This window comes from Pristiophorus japonicus, chromosome 18 (assembly GCF_044704955.1).
Source record: "Pristiophorus japonicus isolate sPriJap1 chromosome 18, sPriJap1.hap1, whole genome shotgun sequence".
Lineage (NCBI taxonomy): Eukaryota > Metazoa > Chordata > Chondrichthyes > Pristiophoridae > Pristiophorus > Pristiophorus japonicus.
This window is the reverse complement of record NC_091994.1, coordinates 13035305-13050677: the sequence shown is the minus strand read 5'-3', so window position 1 is coordinate 13050677 and position 15373 is coordinate 13035305. Positions and strand designations below refer to the sequence as shown.

Here is a 15373-nt window from a genome sequence, read left to right as displayed (position 1 = left end):
ACCGTGAGGAGAAACTTCTTCACTCAGAGAATTGTGAACCTGTGGAATTCTCTACCACAGAAAGTTGTTGAGGCCAGTTTGTTAGATATATTCAAAAGGAAGTTAGATGTGGCCCTTACGGCTAAAGGGATCAAGGGGTATGGAGAGAAAGCAAGAATGGGGTACTGAAGTGCATGGTCAGCCATGATCATATTGAATGGTGGTGCAGGCTCGAAGGACCGAATGGCCTACTCCTGCACCTATTTTCTATCACTGCACTGTGGTGCTTCATTCAATGGCACAGAGGCAGTATTATCAAAGTCAACCATTAAAAGATATTACAGGACAGGAAAGTGCTTCTTTTACTTGGTTAGGATCTGCTCATGTGGAGTCAGTGAGTAGGAGGGGCACGGTGGCATAGTGGTTGTTTCTGGACTAATAATCCAGAGTTTAAATCCCACCACGGCAGGTGCGGAATTTAAATTCTAAATCAGGAATTATTTTTTTTTTTAAAAAGCTAGTCTCAGTAATGGTGACCATGAAATTAGCAACAAAAAACCCTGGTTTACTAATGTCCTTTAGGGGAGGAAATCTGCTGCCCTTACCCGGTCTGGCCTATATGTGACTCCAGGCCCACACCAATGCTGTTGACTCTTAACTGCCCTCTGAAATGGTCTAGCAAGCCACTCATTTGTAACAAACCGCTACGACAAAGTCAGCATTGTGGGAATACCTTCACCACAATGCCTGCAGCGGTTCAAGGCAGTTCACCACCACCATCTCATGGGCAATAAATGCCGGCCTTGCCAACGCCATCCACATCCAGTGAACGAATATATATATTTAAGTACCTCCATAAAGTTAAAACTCATCGCAATTCAGCTCGCTCTTGAATAATGACAGAAAATTCAGCAGCTCACAAGTGGCCTTTAGGAAAATGCGCTCAAATGGCAGAAGTACTAGACCTTTTAACTATTGGGAATAATTTACACAAATTGCTCACCATACTATACAGTTGACATTAAGTAAGGTTGCATTATAGATGTATATTAATCTGCAGTCAAATTGCTAGAAATCAAGATATTTTGAAACTTATAATTCAAGCAAAGATTTACAAAACGATGTCTCCCAGCATCAAGAAAATGCTTGCACTGCATAGTGCAAGTTCTCACAGCTGTTTAATCTGGAAGATCTGTTTTCTGCTGCCTCAAAATTTGGCATGGACTTCTACTGGAGAATGGTTCCACAAGTACTGGTTGTCCTTCAGCATCTCATCAGAGGCCATACTTACCATGTACAAGCATGGACAGTGAGCTATCAAACCACACAGCATCAGAGTTGAGCATGGCCTTATTGTTGACCTACATTTAGATTTTAGCTGGTGCAGTAACAGTCAGGCATATTTGTCTTTTGCATTTAAACAATGAGCCAGCTGATATCATTTGGCAAAAGAAATGCAATACTTCAGAATGTTAAAAATTGTGGAAATATAGAAAAGGCTGCAACGGGGACAGATTTACACATATCCAGCTGATTTTCAGTTTAAGGTTTGCGCTAATATATTTGCTATTTTCAGAAAGCGAGTTGTTGGGATTCATTTTTCACATTGTGCACTATGGCTCCTTTCTATACTGTGTGCTTAACATAATGGGCCCAAGTTTCCACATGATTTGCGCCTGATTTTTAGGAGCAACTGGTGGAGAACGGACTATCTTAGAATTTGCAATTCTCCACATTTTTTTTTCTGCAGTTCTAGTCAGGTATGACAGTTCTACTTTGGAACAGAATTTTTTCTTCAAAAGGGGGCATGTCCGGCCACTGACGCCTGATTTGAAAGTTTCCAGTGAAAATGTACTCCAAACTAAAGTAGAATGGAGCAAGTGAAGATTTTTGTAGAACTGAAAAAACCTGTTCTACACATTAAAAAATCAGGCGCAGGTTACAAATCAGGCATCCAGAACGAGGTGGGGGGGGAGGGAGAGGGGAACTCATTAAATTCTACAATAAATCCTTATTTATACTTATACAAATAAATCCAACCCGAATAAACATTTATAAGCAAAGAAAAGATTAAATAAACCATCTTCCTACCTGTGTGAAAGTGCTTCAGCCAGGAAGAATGCTGCAGCAAGCCTCACAAAACGAGGGAGCCGACCGAATGCGGGCAGGGGGAGGAGGGAGCCGACGAACGCAGGGGGGGGGAAGAGAAGGGAGCCGACCGAACGCGGGCAGGCGGGAGCCTACCGAACGCGGGGGGGGATGGTGGGGGAGGGAAGGGAGCCGACCAAATGCGGGCGGGAGGGAGGGAGCCGACCGAACGCGGGAGGGAGGGAGCCTACCGAACGCCGGGGGGGAATGGAGCCGTTCCAGATGGCTGGCGGGAAAGAGAGAAGGCTGCAGGAAGCCTCAGAAATTGAGGAGCCATTTCCCGACGGCAAAAGGGGGAGGTCGTCGGGAAACGGCTGCCTCAACTTTGAGGCTTCCTGCACCCTTCTCACTGCTACAAGAAGCCTCTGTGCTGATGGCAATGTACTTTTATTAAAATTTAAAAAAAAACTAAACAGCTACAAACTACAAAAATGGCCGAGTGCCAATGTTTTTTTCACACTGAACGTGCGCGAACGCTCCAACGCGCACGTGCAGCGTTGCCGGCAGGAAAAAACTAATTAAAATAGTACCCGCCCCCTCCCACGTACAAAATCGGCGCGAGTGTAGGCTCCGCCCCCCTGGGCGCCGCGCCAAGTAGACAAGGAGCTGCAGAACGCTCCAGAATCGCTCGTTTTTTTTCCGGCGCCGTTTTAGGCGCGAAAAACGGGCGCCCAGCTCGGAGGGGCGCCCGTTTTTTTATCATGTGGAAACTTGGGCCCAATATGTAGCATGACCATTTCTTAAGGATTGCCGTATACCATGTGAAGATGAAGAGCCTTGCCTGAGTTTAGGTAGATAAAAGCAATACCACAGATCAAAACAATTCCACATGACTAAAAACACAGGAAGGTACAGATAGCAATTCAATCTTATGATTCGTGTGACTAATAAGGCGCAAGCTTAATGTCATCCCAAGTTTCCCTCCACAATCACCTCCCAACCAGGAAACTGGATTATTGCTCTGCAGTCTACTATAAAGCATCCAATATTCTTTACATCACGAAGGTACAGAGTATTAAACAGCAACCATTCCTTCAACATGCCCCCAATTTGCAACGATTGTAGTGGCTACTTTGTGGAAAATATTTTTAAAATCTAAAGGAAACGGCTCAGTACCAACCATATAAAGAAACATTTTCGATATTCTGCAAATAATTAGGGACAAGTGCTAACACGACAAATTACTCACCACTCCAAACCTTTTGAAGTAATCCCTGAGTTCTGTCTCACTGCAGTTGTGAGGAATTCCACCAACAAATACCTTCTTTGATTTATTGCTGCTCTGGTTTTGTGAACCTTTCTGCAAAGTAAAAAAAATGTATTTACAAAATGGCGACAAATGGATCAGATAATGTGATCCAAAAATGGTTGTGGCTCTATTTAAAACATCCAGTAAATGTGATGGCTCACTAGTAATTTGAAAATATCAGTTCTTGGCCATTTACTGTCAGTTCTATAGCTGATATTTCATCCTGACACTGAATTTGAGGCTGGAAATTTCCACTAGGTAGGCACTAAAATGAGACCAAAAAAACTATCAAAAGTAAGTTTCCAATGCAACTTTGTTGAGCAAGTCTAATCAGATTTTCTTCCTTTTCCTCAAAACGATTACTCTATGTCTTCCCAAACCGAATCCCAGGCCTCTGCCATTGCCTCCCTGAAGCCACACAAATGCTCGCCTGTGTTCTCTCATATTCCCTGCAAGTTAAAGAGCACATTGTTTATTTGACACTTACCCACAATGGCTGAAGCCAAGAAGCTTAGTAGCACACAGTAATGTTTCCACTCTGTGGCATGGTACACTGAGACTCCAAAATGCTACACCAGTAAAAATGTTTGAAAACCTGGTTTACACAGGAACAAAATTATGCCTTCTCTTTTCTTCACCTTCCCCCAAAGATGATCAGGGATTATGAACTGAGGCACAATTTATTAAGCATTGCCCTAGAGGACAGAAACTGAATATTTGCAAGAAACCTGCGAGTTAACAGTAGAGGTCAGAACGCTTTCCGTTCAATAAGAGCAGGCAGTTTCAGTGTCCTTCACTCCACTGCAGTGTTTCCTGCCCAATACTTACTCCCCATCCACCACCTTCTTTTGGTTTTGGTTTTTCTTGCTGCATGGAACGAGGTGTACATGGCTTTGGATCAATCTACAAAAAAAAAGTTTTAAATTAAAATACAAATAAAAAGTGTACAGAAAGGTCACATTTCGAGTAAGTAACAGGAAAGGCTAGGGCAGTCTTATCAACGGTATCTTGAAATCATTAATAACCATTTATAGAGAGATTAAGCTGCCTAAGCGCCACTTTCAACATGTGAACAGATCTTACCTATGGATTTCAATTCATAGGCAATTCAACTACTTCATGCTAACAAGCACATTAGTGCTCAGGACATAGCATTACATTTGACGTTGATGCAATGTATTATGTGTCATACTGTATATGATCCTTTTTCAGGAGTGCAAATTGGGTGCTGTATCCACTTTAAAAGACTAATTTTAGATCACCCCATAGAGAACTCCATTGTTTTACAAAAAGGAAGAATTTAAAACTTTCCTGATGAATTGTTACTAATATACTTGCACTGCAATTTTACTCCACTGCTACTCACTATACTTCATTCCAATTTTAGAATATTCAAAACCAGGAAATGTCTGCCCTGTGCTTTCAACTGTTAAATTGGGAGAATGGTATATCTTAAATGGTATTTTACAGCTACGGTGAGCTACATTTGAATTTCTGTAACTCGCAATCGTGTTTTAAGCTTGCACATTATGAAACTTTATAATAGTACCCGACAAAACCCCTCATCTAAAATCTTCCTATAATAATGGCTATGAATAACCTTAGTCAATGTTCCCCCTATTTGTTTTTGGGTGCGTGGTCCATTTAATGGGGTACGCGGCCCATTCAAGAAATCTCCAATTTGAAACGGTTGAGCCATGTTTCACAGGACCTCAACAGAAACTTTAGCCCTCGCACTTCAAAATATTGCCTAATTTGCCAGTAGTCACTGCAGATCACTCCTCATGGTTCTCCCAAAGCACACTCGACTCAAGTAGCCCAACAAATATGTAATTTAGAAACTTCAAGACACACTACTAGATCTCCTCAATCGAATGATCTGGATAATGAGCTTGATGTTTCTAGACAGACTGGATATAGCAAGAACACAATGGGACAACAAAACTACCAAGCTGCTAACTTGCAAATTATATGAATAACTGTCAGGAATATGAAGAATAGCTCAAGAAAAGGAAACAAGGCAAATACCCACAAGAAAATCAGCAGTTTAATATTCTTTGGGTGGATAGTTCAAGTGTTGGGAAACCTGTTCATATTTTTAAAAAGGATGTTTTTTAAATCCTATTTGTAACTGGAGAAATTTCATGTTCAACTAGAACAAAACAGTTTTAAAATCAACTCACTGTTCTTCCATCAAGATTATGAGGTCTGCTGGCTAGTACTGTACCCACGCAGTTTGGATCCTTGAACTTCACAAATCCAAAACCTCGAGACTGATTTGTCATCTTATCCTTCATTATTACACAATCAACCACCTCTCCATATTGGGAAAAGTAATCACGGAGAGTCTCTGTTAAAAATATAAAAACAGTCATAAATCCAGATTTTCTTCATTTTCTAACAGCTATCACAGCCAAGAAAGTATTTCCTAATCTACAAGTTGGTGTACAAAACTATTGCAGGCAGGTACCAAGTTAAACCAAGTAGTGCTGAAGTTGCTCACTTCACATGTTGGAAGTTCTGAGATCCAAGCACAGGATTGCAAAGCAAAGCTTCTGAATAGGCAGTGCAGCTGTCACAAACTATTCAGTGCGACAGCCCAGACATTGAGCGGAGAGATCGATCCATAGATATACATGGAGAAAAAAAAACGAAATAGAAAACTTTTTGCCTAGAGTATCCAATGTTGGCATAAGGCATGATTTTCACTTGATACAGCGTGGAACCTTCAATAAAGAGAGCGGCTAAGCCCTCTCCACTAGACTGCAAAGGAATCACAGATGCACGGTTTCAAGACCATACTTTTGTTTCCTCCACTCACCAAGGTTAAAAGTCATCTTTTAACTTTGGTTGCTGTGACTCTAAACAAATGGCTGATACTCGCAAATAAATGGTGTAATGTCTCCTTAAATACCAGGCACTGCTCTCAAAAAGAAATTGCATGAAGCACCTGGAGACATTTGACACAATAAAGACACTACACAGGCATGTTTTCCTATTTTGAAGGTTGGAAGAGCAGTTCGTGCAATGTGGCTCCAGAGGCTTTGTCCCATTAAACACAGTATTCAATCTTTAAAAAAAATAGGTAATGTAATTTCAATCCACTGTGCATCATTGGCACGAGGACTAAAAGAGCACACAACTTACCCTGTGTCGTGTTCCAGTCAAGACCACCGACAAACAGCTTTCTGAAATATCAAGACAAATACCAGCATTAGCATTTTCCTGAAACATATCTGTTCAATATTGATGAATACAATTATATGCAATAGGGTGTCAGAACAGGAATAAAACTGTATATAAATTATGACCCTATTAAAATTTTTGCCAAGATACCACAACGATCTCAAACAACATTAATTGCTCCCCTTTTCATTTTTTGCAACCCAAACACACATGCATAGAAATTACAACACGGAAACATGCAGCTGAGCCGAACCATTCCAGAATAGTTACCCACCACACGAGTGGTCTTAATCCATGTGCCCAACAGTATCAATTTAAAGAATGCAGTTTTCAGTTCATACTTGTCTGTAGATAAGTTTAATGAAAGTTCTATGAAGCAAATTTTCTCCCAAAAATATCAAATTAAGCTATAATTTTATTGTGGATGATAAGCAACTTGAAATATTCAATCACAACCCCAGTTGTTACACATAGACAGTGAACAGTTAATGTCTTGGCCATTAGCTATTTTAGTTTTATGTTCTAAAATGACCTGTTATATAAGCACCCTAGGCGCACACTGTTGTAAATAACATGACAAGGAAGAGTAGAAGGGGAACCAATCCAGTTATTAAAATAGCAGCATACAATTTCATTCAAAGAGATGTCAAAAAAAATGTCTGCTCCCAATCTGCTAATGACCAGTTTTAAAGCATAATGTAATAAATGGCAACACAAAAACCATTTTGGCAGACTCGAGTTGAGAGATAAATATTGGTCAGGACTCTTTCCCTTCTTCAAATAGTGTCACTGGATCTTTTATGTCTCTCTGAACACGCAGGCGTTGAGGCCTTGGCTTAGCATCTCATCCGCAACTCAGCAGATGGAGTACAATGTGGGAAAGTGTGAGGTTATCTACTTTGGCAGAAAAGATAGAAAAGCAAATTATAATTTAAATGGAGAAAAATTGTGCCTGGAGGTCCTTGTGTATGAAACACAAAGTGAGTATGCAGGTATATAGCAAGTAATCAGGAAGGCAAATGGAATGTTAGCCTTTATTGCAAGGTGGATAGAGTATAAAAGCAGAGAAGTTCTGCTACAGTTGTAGCAGGGGAGGCCACACCTGGAGTACTGCATACAGTTTTGGTCTCCGTATTTCAGGAAGGATATACTTGCATTGGAGGCTGTTCAGAGAAGGTTCACTCGGTTAATTCTGGAGATGAGGGGGTTGTCTTATGAGGATAGGTTGAGCCTATACACATTGGAGTTCAGAAGAATGCGAGGTGATCTTATCGAAACATATAAGAGGGGGCTAGACAAGGTGGATGCAGAGGGTATTTCCACTTAGGAAACTAAAACTAGTCTCAGAATAAGGGACTGCCCATTTAAAACAGCGATTAAGAGGAATTTCTTCTCTCAGGGTTGTAAATCTATGGAGTTCTCTGTCCCAGAGAGCTGTGGAGGCTGGTTCATTGAATATATTTAAGGCAGATATAGAGATTTTTGAGCGATATGGGAATAAAGTGTTAAGAGGATCAGGCAGGGAAGTGGAGGCAAGACCACTATCAGATCAGCCATGATCTTATTAAATGGCAGAGCAGGCTCGAGGGGCCAGATGGTCTACTCCTATTTCTTATGTTATTATGCATGCCCTGCTAACCTATCACCCATGCTCTCGTTGATCCACAGGTGTTGGGGGAGAGGCAATTTAAAATTCTTATCCACTGCTGACCTCCGCAGTCCCCATCGCAAACCTCCACCAGCCCCGAACTTTAATTTTCTCCGAATCTGGCCTCTTAAGTATCCCTCACTCCATGGGTAGCTATGCATTCAGCCACCTAGGCCCCACATTCTGGGATTTCCTCACCAATTGCATCTTTCAAACCTTTACTATGTTTGGAGAGTAGATTTTGAATGCAATTTTCTTCCCCTCACACAAGTGGCAAATGTTATTGGGGTAGGCTCTTAGGTGGCAGGCAGCCACTAGTACTTCACTCAGTTTCAAGTGTAAACAGTTTATGTCATGAATATCAACAGCCTAGCCCAATCTTATTCACAGACATGCAGTTTTTGGACTTTTATTTTGCTGTACTGGGGTAATCCCGAACACAGATTGGTCAGCCAAAGTAATCTTTCCAGATTGTTACATTACTACTACACTAAATAATCTGAACAAGACTGGAGGTAATATATATATACTGCACCTAAAAGTGCCTGTTAAGCAGGGCCCACAGTTTCCTACCATCCAGTAGCTTATTTTTATATAAAATAATCTGAAAACCTGCTGTTTGACCCGGCAGTTGTCCATATGCCTCAGTTGGTAGCCAAGTAAAACAGTTGTGGTATCAAGCCCCACTAGAGCTGAGCAAATCACTACAGTGCAGTAATAAGGAATGCTACGTCTCCCAAGAGGTTAATCTGGGGCCTTGCCAACTTGGGTGATGTTAAAGATTCTATAGCAGTATTTGAATGAGTAAGTAACTCCCCAGTGATCGAGGCAACACTTTTTTTTCTCCACCTAAATCATTTGTTCACTGTTTGGGGGGGGGGGGGCTTGCTGTGCACAAATTGGCTGCTGTATCTACCTAAATAATGTAACTTCACTTAAAAAATAATTATCTGTAAAGCATTGACATCTACTGACAATGAGGTACTATAAAAATGCACCTTTTCTGTCTATTGTTTGTGGACACAAGGTTGTTAGTTTAAGACAAAATAACACTACAAACCTACGATTCTGTAATTAAATCATGGGGGATGTCTCGTCTTTTGGCCAGTATCTTGAAAATTGTCACTAACAGATAAGTATAGAAAATATTTGCAGTTGCTGTCTGGGTTGATGATCTTTAGTTCTTTCATTTAAATTATTTGTAGTGTTCACAAAGAAACACCGGTGTAGAAAGAATGTGACAGTAAGTGACAAGCCATACAAAAAATAAAAGACCAAGAGAGAAAGAGACTTAGAAAGTCATACAGAAAGGTAAAGAATGGTACCAGAAAAAATATGAGTAGGTAAACGAAATTTATTTTTGAATACAAGGGATTCATTAGTTGCAACAAACACCTCTTTTGCAGAATAATTCTGACCCATTTTCTTGCCCAATGAATAGAGCTGCACTTGCCCTACTCTAAGTAAACGTCCTTGGATACTGGAATCTGAAATAAAAACAGAAAATGCTGGAAATCTCAATGGGTCAGGCAGCATCTGTGGAGAGAAACAGTTAACGTTTCAGGTCGATGACCCTTCGACAGAACTGCCGAAAGTTCAAAATGAACAAGCTATTTTAATGATCTGCAGCCGTGGTGCATATTTCAATTCTAGAGCACTACTATATACACATTTCAGTTATCTACTTTTGAGAGTTCAGAATCCCAAAGCAATGGGCATCCATTTTTGCACTAGCACTGAAGATGAGCAACATTCTCGATGAGGATTTTTTTTTTAATTCAAAATTTTATACTGGTTTAAATAATGATGGTTGTTTAAAGAGGACTAGCATTTATAATAACATCTGATCACATCCACAGATGTCCCAAAGCACTTTATCTAGTCACTGCTATGCAAGTAACCACTGCAGCCAGTGTATGCACAGCAGGATTCCAACAGCAAATGAGGATTGACCTTTTTTTTGGCAGTGCTGGTTAAAACATGCTATTTTTTTTGGAAACGGTCCAAGTGAACAATATCAATTTAACATCTGATCTAAAAGGCAGAACAATGTTAGCACCCCCCGCCCCCACAAAAGATTACACGCACAAGTCCTGAAGTGGGGTTTGACCTCAACCTTCGGGCACGAAGCGAGATGGCAACCAACCAAGTCAATATTGTCATGCCGCTTACAGGAGCAAATATACATTTACACTAATTATATGTCCCTGGTGTACTACTTCAGAAGCAAAATGTTTTGTGTTGGGTCGCTGATCTTCCAATTCCTGGTGTCATACATATTTCGTCTCTTACCAGCCTGTCCCTCCATCTCTGGTAATGCTGTGCTGTTGGAAAGGCTATAAAACAGGGCTCAGGAAGAAGGTGCGCTATCACATTTTCCCAGCCTTGGAGGCAGTCACAAACACAATCCATGTGGTTGGCTGCATGAGGCTTTACCAATTTGCAGCCAGCAGTAAAAGTAGCATCAGGCTATGTATTGCATGGGAGGAAGGCCCAATCCCGGAGTCCAGCTAAGCAAGCATAGGTCTGAAGGAGATTGACTATAAACTATCCTGGGATACTATATTTGGTTAGGAGTGTGCCCTTTGTCGTCAAATACAAATTCGCTGCACAGCCAAATATAAAGCTGTATTTTAGTTTACTGGATAGAACACAGGTCTCCTCAAAATCGAAGTGATGGTATGCGTATTCTATCTAGACTATAAACTAGAGAATACATCTATTAAACAAAAATAATAGAGTTTATGCAATTGTAACTATTGCTCCTCAAAATTAAGACATAAATCTGATAATTTTCTAATATTAATCTCGAGATAGTGATCCTTAACAATAGATTTACATTAAGTTTCTTGTCTATCCCCTACAAAGTCTCTAGCCTTTTTCTCGATAGCCTAAAAAATGAACTTCAAGGTGAGCGGCCACAAGATACTTGTTGAGTTTAACCATTAGCAAAGGGCAGCGAAAATGTAAAAGCTCCCAACCATACAGAACCCAAAACATTTCAAGGAAATAATGCTTGGAATGTATGTTGGAAACAAATTCCTCAATCACCTACTTGCAAAATTTATCTGACTGAACTGGCCATTCATCTGAATAAAGTAAGCAGAGACGAGGTTACAATTGCATAGTAACAACTTCCTGGCTCAGACAATAGTCTTACCGTGCTTTCAGAACAAAGCCAAATTAGATTGTCAATTCAAACTAACATTTGAGACTCCCTCAGTCAACCATGGGCCATAAGTGATTTAATAAACTATTAAAACAAGTTGAGGCGAATACTTGTAGTTGCCCCAAATAAATCACACCGCCCCTCCCCTCCCCCCATGGATAGCAGGAAGAATAGACCTGCAGAAAATCCAAATTAAAACAAATCAAATTCATCAGTTACTAACAGAAGCCCATTAAAGTCAACATAAAAGCTTGTTGGTGGAGGTAGCCAAGTCAGATGATTGAACACTTTGTACCCGTACCCTTGCATTTATTGGACCCCCACTAGTCTGAGCGCTACCTTCCCAACCAAAACAGCAGAGCAATGTTCACACACAGTTGTTTGAGAGTCTATAGCTGTAAAAACCATCCTACAATATCAGTGGGTAGCTTCTACAGCACTAGAGTGTTATAACTGACATTGCAGAACTGGTTTTGCAACGGAAACGCAATTGGTGCAACCTTGACAGCTACGAGGATGGTGAGGTTTGTGCCGTGGCAGAAAATATATATTTTACAGGCCATGAACATTTTTGGGGCTTCACGGAATGCTTCCTTTAAGACAGGTGAACTGTGGAATTAAAATAAATTCAACTTTACAAAAAGATTGAGTTATACTGTGCTCTTAAATATAAAGAATCTTTGACTTTTAACATATTTACCATGACTCTAGAAAACAAGAAAATCTTTCAAGCATAATTTTACAAATCTCAGCACCAAATTGGAAATATGTTCTTAAAAATAGACATCCATCTGCTCAAAGTTGTTTGGCAAACAAGAAAATGACATTGGCACGATGGAACTTCACAATAAAAAAGAACTAGTACTTTGGGTGTATCCGTGCTTTGGCAGCCCACATTTTCCTGTCTATGTTGAGAGATGAGCATTTCTTACCTGCGAGGACATAGGGTTCCCAACAAAGCAATTTCTAGATATTGCCTGAATCATGCACATTTCTCCCACTTGCCCATGGAGGGCCAACAAAATCCACTTCCTAGCAGGTGCAGGAAAACTAAACAGTGGCAAAGTTGGGGGCAGGACAACTGTGCATACCTTCCGAAATCAAACTATTTTTCCTTGCGTGAACAAAATACCGAAGAGCTGCTTAAAAGTACCATTCTCATTCACAGATGGCCTCTTGAGAGTGTAGAATAATTCTGGAGGTCATACCAATTACTCATTCCTGCAGCACCAAGCATAAATAGCCAATACCAGAACGATAGGCCATTTTGTAACAAGCATTCGGTTTAAATTAGCAAAACGTGAATAATTTAAATTTAAGTTGAAATTTGGAGGAAAAAAAAGCGAATCTCTTTTTTGAGGTGGGGGAGAATATACATTTCCGGTTTTTTGAATATGAAGTTGCGTAAAGAGACATATTACGAAAACCCGAAAAAGGAACGCGACCGCATCTACGCACTTTTAACGGGCGGATTGACCCAGTATCACACGTTCGGTTTAATTGGGTCATACTTTTTTTTTAAATAAAAGAAAGCAGATTTAAACGTATTAGGCTTCGGCCGTCTTGAAGGAAATTTTTTTTTTTACAACATGTGCCTTGCGGGAGCACGTGGTGAGTGGGCATTGGAATATTTCACGGTTCCAGATATAAAACTTTTGGGACAATATTGATTGGTGGTTGGAGTAAAAAAAAGAGGCAGGAAAATTGGGGATCAAATTAAAGCAGTTTTATTTTGATAACTAACCTGATTTTGGGGGAGGGAGAGAGGGTGGGGAGAAACCATGTGGCCATCTGCCCCCTGGCCATGCTCTTGTCCTCTTCCCCCCCACTCCATAAAACACATCGGGGTTTAAACTTATCGCCAACCCTGGGCTTCGGGCCAAAGTCAGAGAGACAGACAAACACACAGATAAAGCCTTCCAGTCGGCAGGTGCCCCGGGGGGGGGGGGGGGTGAGGAAAATGGAGGCCAGAAAATGGGGAGGCCTTCCCCCCCCCCCCACCCCCAGCGGGCGTGTGAGGAAGTTTAAAAATAAACCAACTCGGAATATATCAATATAAATACATAAAGAGTGTCGAGTTTATTCTCCCCCTTGGTCTCCCCGGTCGGACATTGACCTCTACAGCCGCCATTACCCCGCTCTGTCTCTTGCTCCCTCCTCGGGGGCGCCATTCGAGATTAATCCCCCCCCCCCCCCCCAAATCCATAAAAGAAGGAGAAATAAAACTCTACCCCCCCCACCACCCGCAAAATAAATAAAAAGCTAGGCCGCACCCGCTAACGGCCGCCCGCAAACACGCACACGCCGACCCTTTCAAAAAAAAACTTTGACCGTCTCCAAACTCAAGCGAAGGCTTCGGGGCCTAGCCCGCTCCGGCGCTTACCCGATCTCGTCGCCGCCCTGGTTGTTCATGGCGGCCGGCGATGAGGACGACGAAGCGGGGCTCGACGGGGGCGCGACGGCGGGGTCTGGTTGCGGCTCGCCCGTTTTTAATTGCGTTTTTTTTTTTCCTTTTCTCCCGGCCTTGGCTTTTCCCGGTGTGCGTGTTCCCTGTGTGGAGGTCGCTAAGATGTATTGGCGCTTCTGCCTTCGCTGCTGCGCGCCTGCGCTCTTCTGTGCCCTCTTTCCCCCCCCCCACTCCTCCTCCTCCTCCTATCTCCCACACACACCGCGCGAGTGAAGGCGGGGGGGCGGGGCAAAACAACACACAAAAAAAAGCCCAACCGACGCCGAAACTGCGCAACAACCGCAGCGCTACAGGGCTTCCCGCACTCACGTCAGCACCCCCTGTCTCCCCTGGCAACCCCTCCATCCGGGTCCCGTCCCCGCCCCTTTGCCGCGCGGTGCGAGACGGGAGTTGTAGTTTTGGCCTCGCCCATTCGCCACAGGAATGACATGTCGTCATCATCATCATCACAGGCATCTGCCCATATCTCCATATCAGGCATCTTCCACCCCTTCAACACCCTTCCCCGGGATGGCAGGCCTGACATATGAGGAGAGGCTGGATCGACTGGGCCGGCAACGACTGGAGTTCAGAAGGATGAGAGGGGATCGCATAGAAACATGTAAAGTTCTGACGGGACGGGACTGGACAGGTTAGATGCAGGAAGAATGTTCCCGATGTTGGGGAAGTCCAGAACCAGGGGTCACAGTCTGAGGATAAGGGATAAGCCATTTAGGACTGAGATGAGGAGAAACTTCTTCACCCAGAGAGTGGCGAACCTGTGGAATTCTCTGCCACAGAAAGTTGTTGAGGCCAATTCATTAAATATATTCAAAAAGGAGTTAGATATAGTCCTTACTTCTAGGGGAATCAAGGGGTATGGCGAGAAAGCAGGAATGGGGTACTGAAGTTGCATGTTCAGCCATGAACTCATTGAATGGCAGTGCAGGCTCGAAGGGCCGAATGGCCTACTCCTGCACCTATTTTCTATGTTTCTATGGGTAAGCCATTTAGGACCAAGATGAGGAGAAACTTCTTCACTCAGAGAGTTATTAAACTGTGGAATTCTCTACCACAGAAAGTTGTTGATGCCAGTTCGTTAGATATATTCAAGAGGGAGTTAGATATGGCCCTTACGGCTAAAGGGATCAAGAGGTATGGAGAGAAAGCAGGAAAGGGCTACTGAGGTGAATGATCAGCCATGATCTTATTGAATGGTGGTGCAGGCTCGAAGGGCCGAATGGCCTACTCCTGCACCTAATTTCTATGTTTCTATATTTCCACCCTACAACATGTAGTTCGGGATCCTGGCAACCAAATTTTAATTTGATTTAAGGTTTTAGTTCATGTTTAAATTGTTAATTTGTGGGTTCGCATTTGATTTACGTTTTGAACAAAAATAGTTGTAGTTCAGGACCCCCGGCAACCAAATTTTAATTTGATTTAAGGTTTTAGTTCAAGTTTAAATTGTTGATTTGTGGTTTCTAGTGCCCTTGCCAAAAGGGGACGTTTGATTTACGTTTCGACGAAAATAGTTGTAGTTCGGGA

General features: G+C 42.1%; 1 protein-coding gene across 4 annotated transcripts in view; it reads right to left on the bottom strand.

The window, feature by feature from the left end:
* The window catches only part of dazap1 (DAZ associated protein 1), a 29992-nt gene extending 15968 nt beyond the window's left edge, over positions 1–14024 (bottom strand). For 2 of the 4 annotated variants that reach the window (XM_070859659.1, XM_070859660.1), the window contains exons 1-5: positions 13763–14024; positions 6524–6564; positions 5560–5726; positions 4205–4279; positions 3317–3427 (exon numbers count right to left, since the gene is read on the bottom strand). In XM_070859659.1, coding sequence (XP_070715760.1) covers positions 3317–3427; positions 4205–4279; positions 5560–5726; positions 6524–6564; positions 13763–13791 — 423 coding nt within the window. In that variant the 5' untranslated portion in view covers positions 13792–14024. The remainder of the gene's footprint in view (positions 1–3316; positions 3428–4204; positions 4280–5559; positions 5727–6523; positions 6565–13762) is intronic. The other 2 variants (XM_070859661.1, XM_070859662.1) reach the window with 2 other exon arrangements.
* Positions 14025–15373: the final 1349 nt, after the last annotated feature.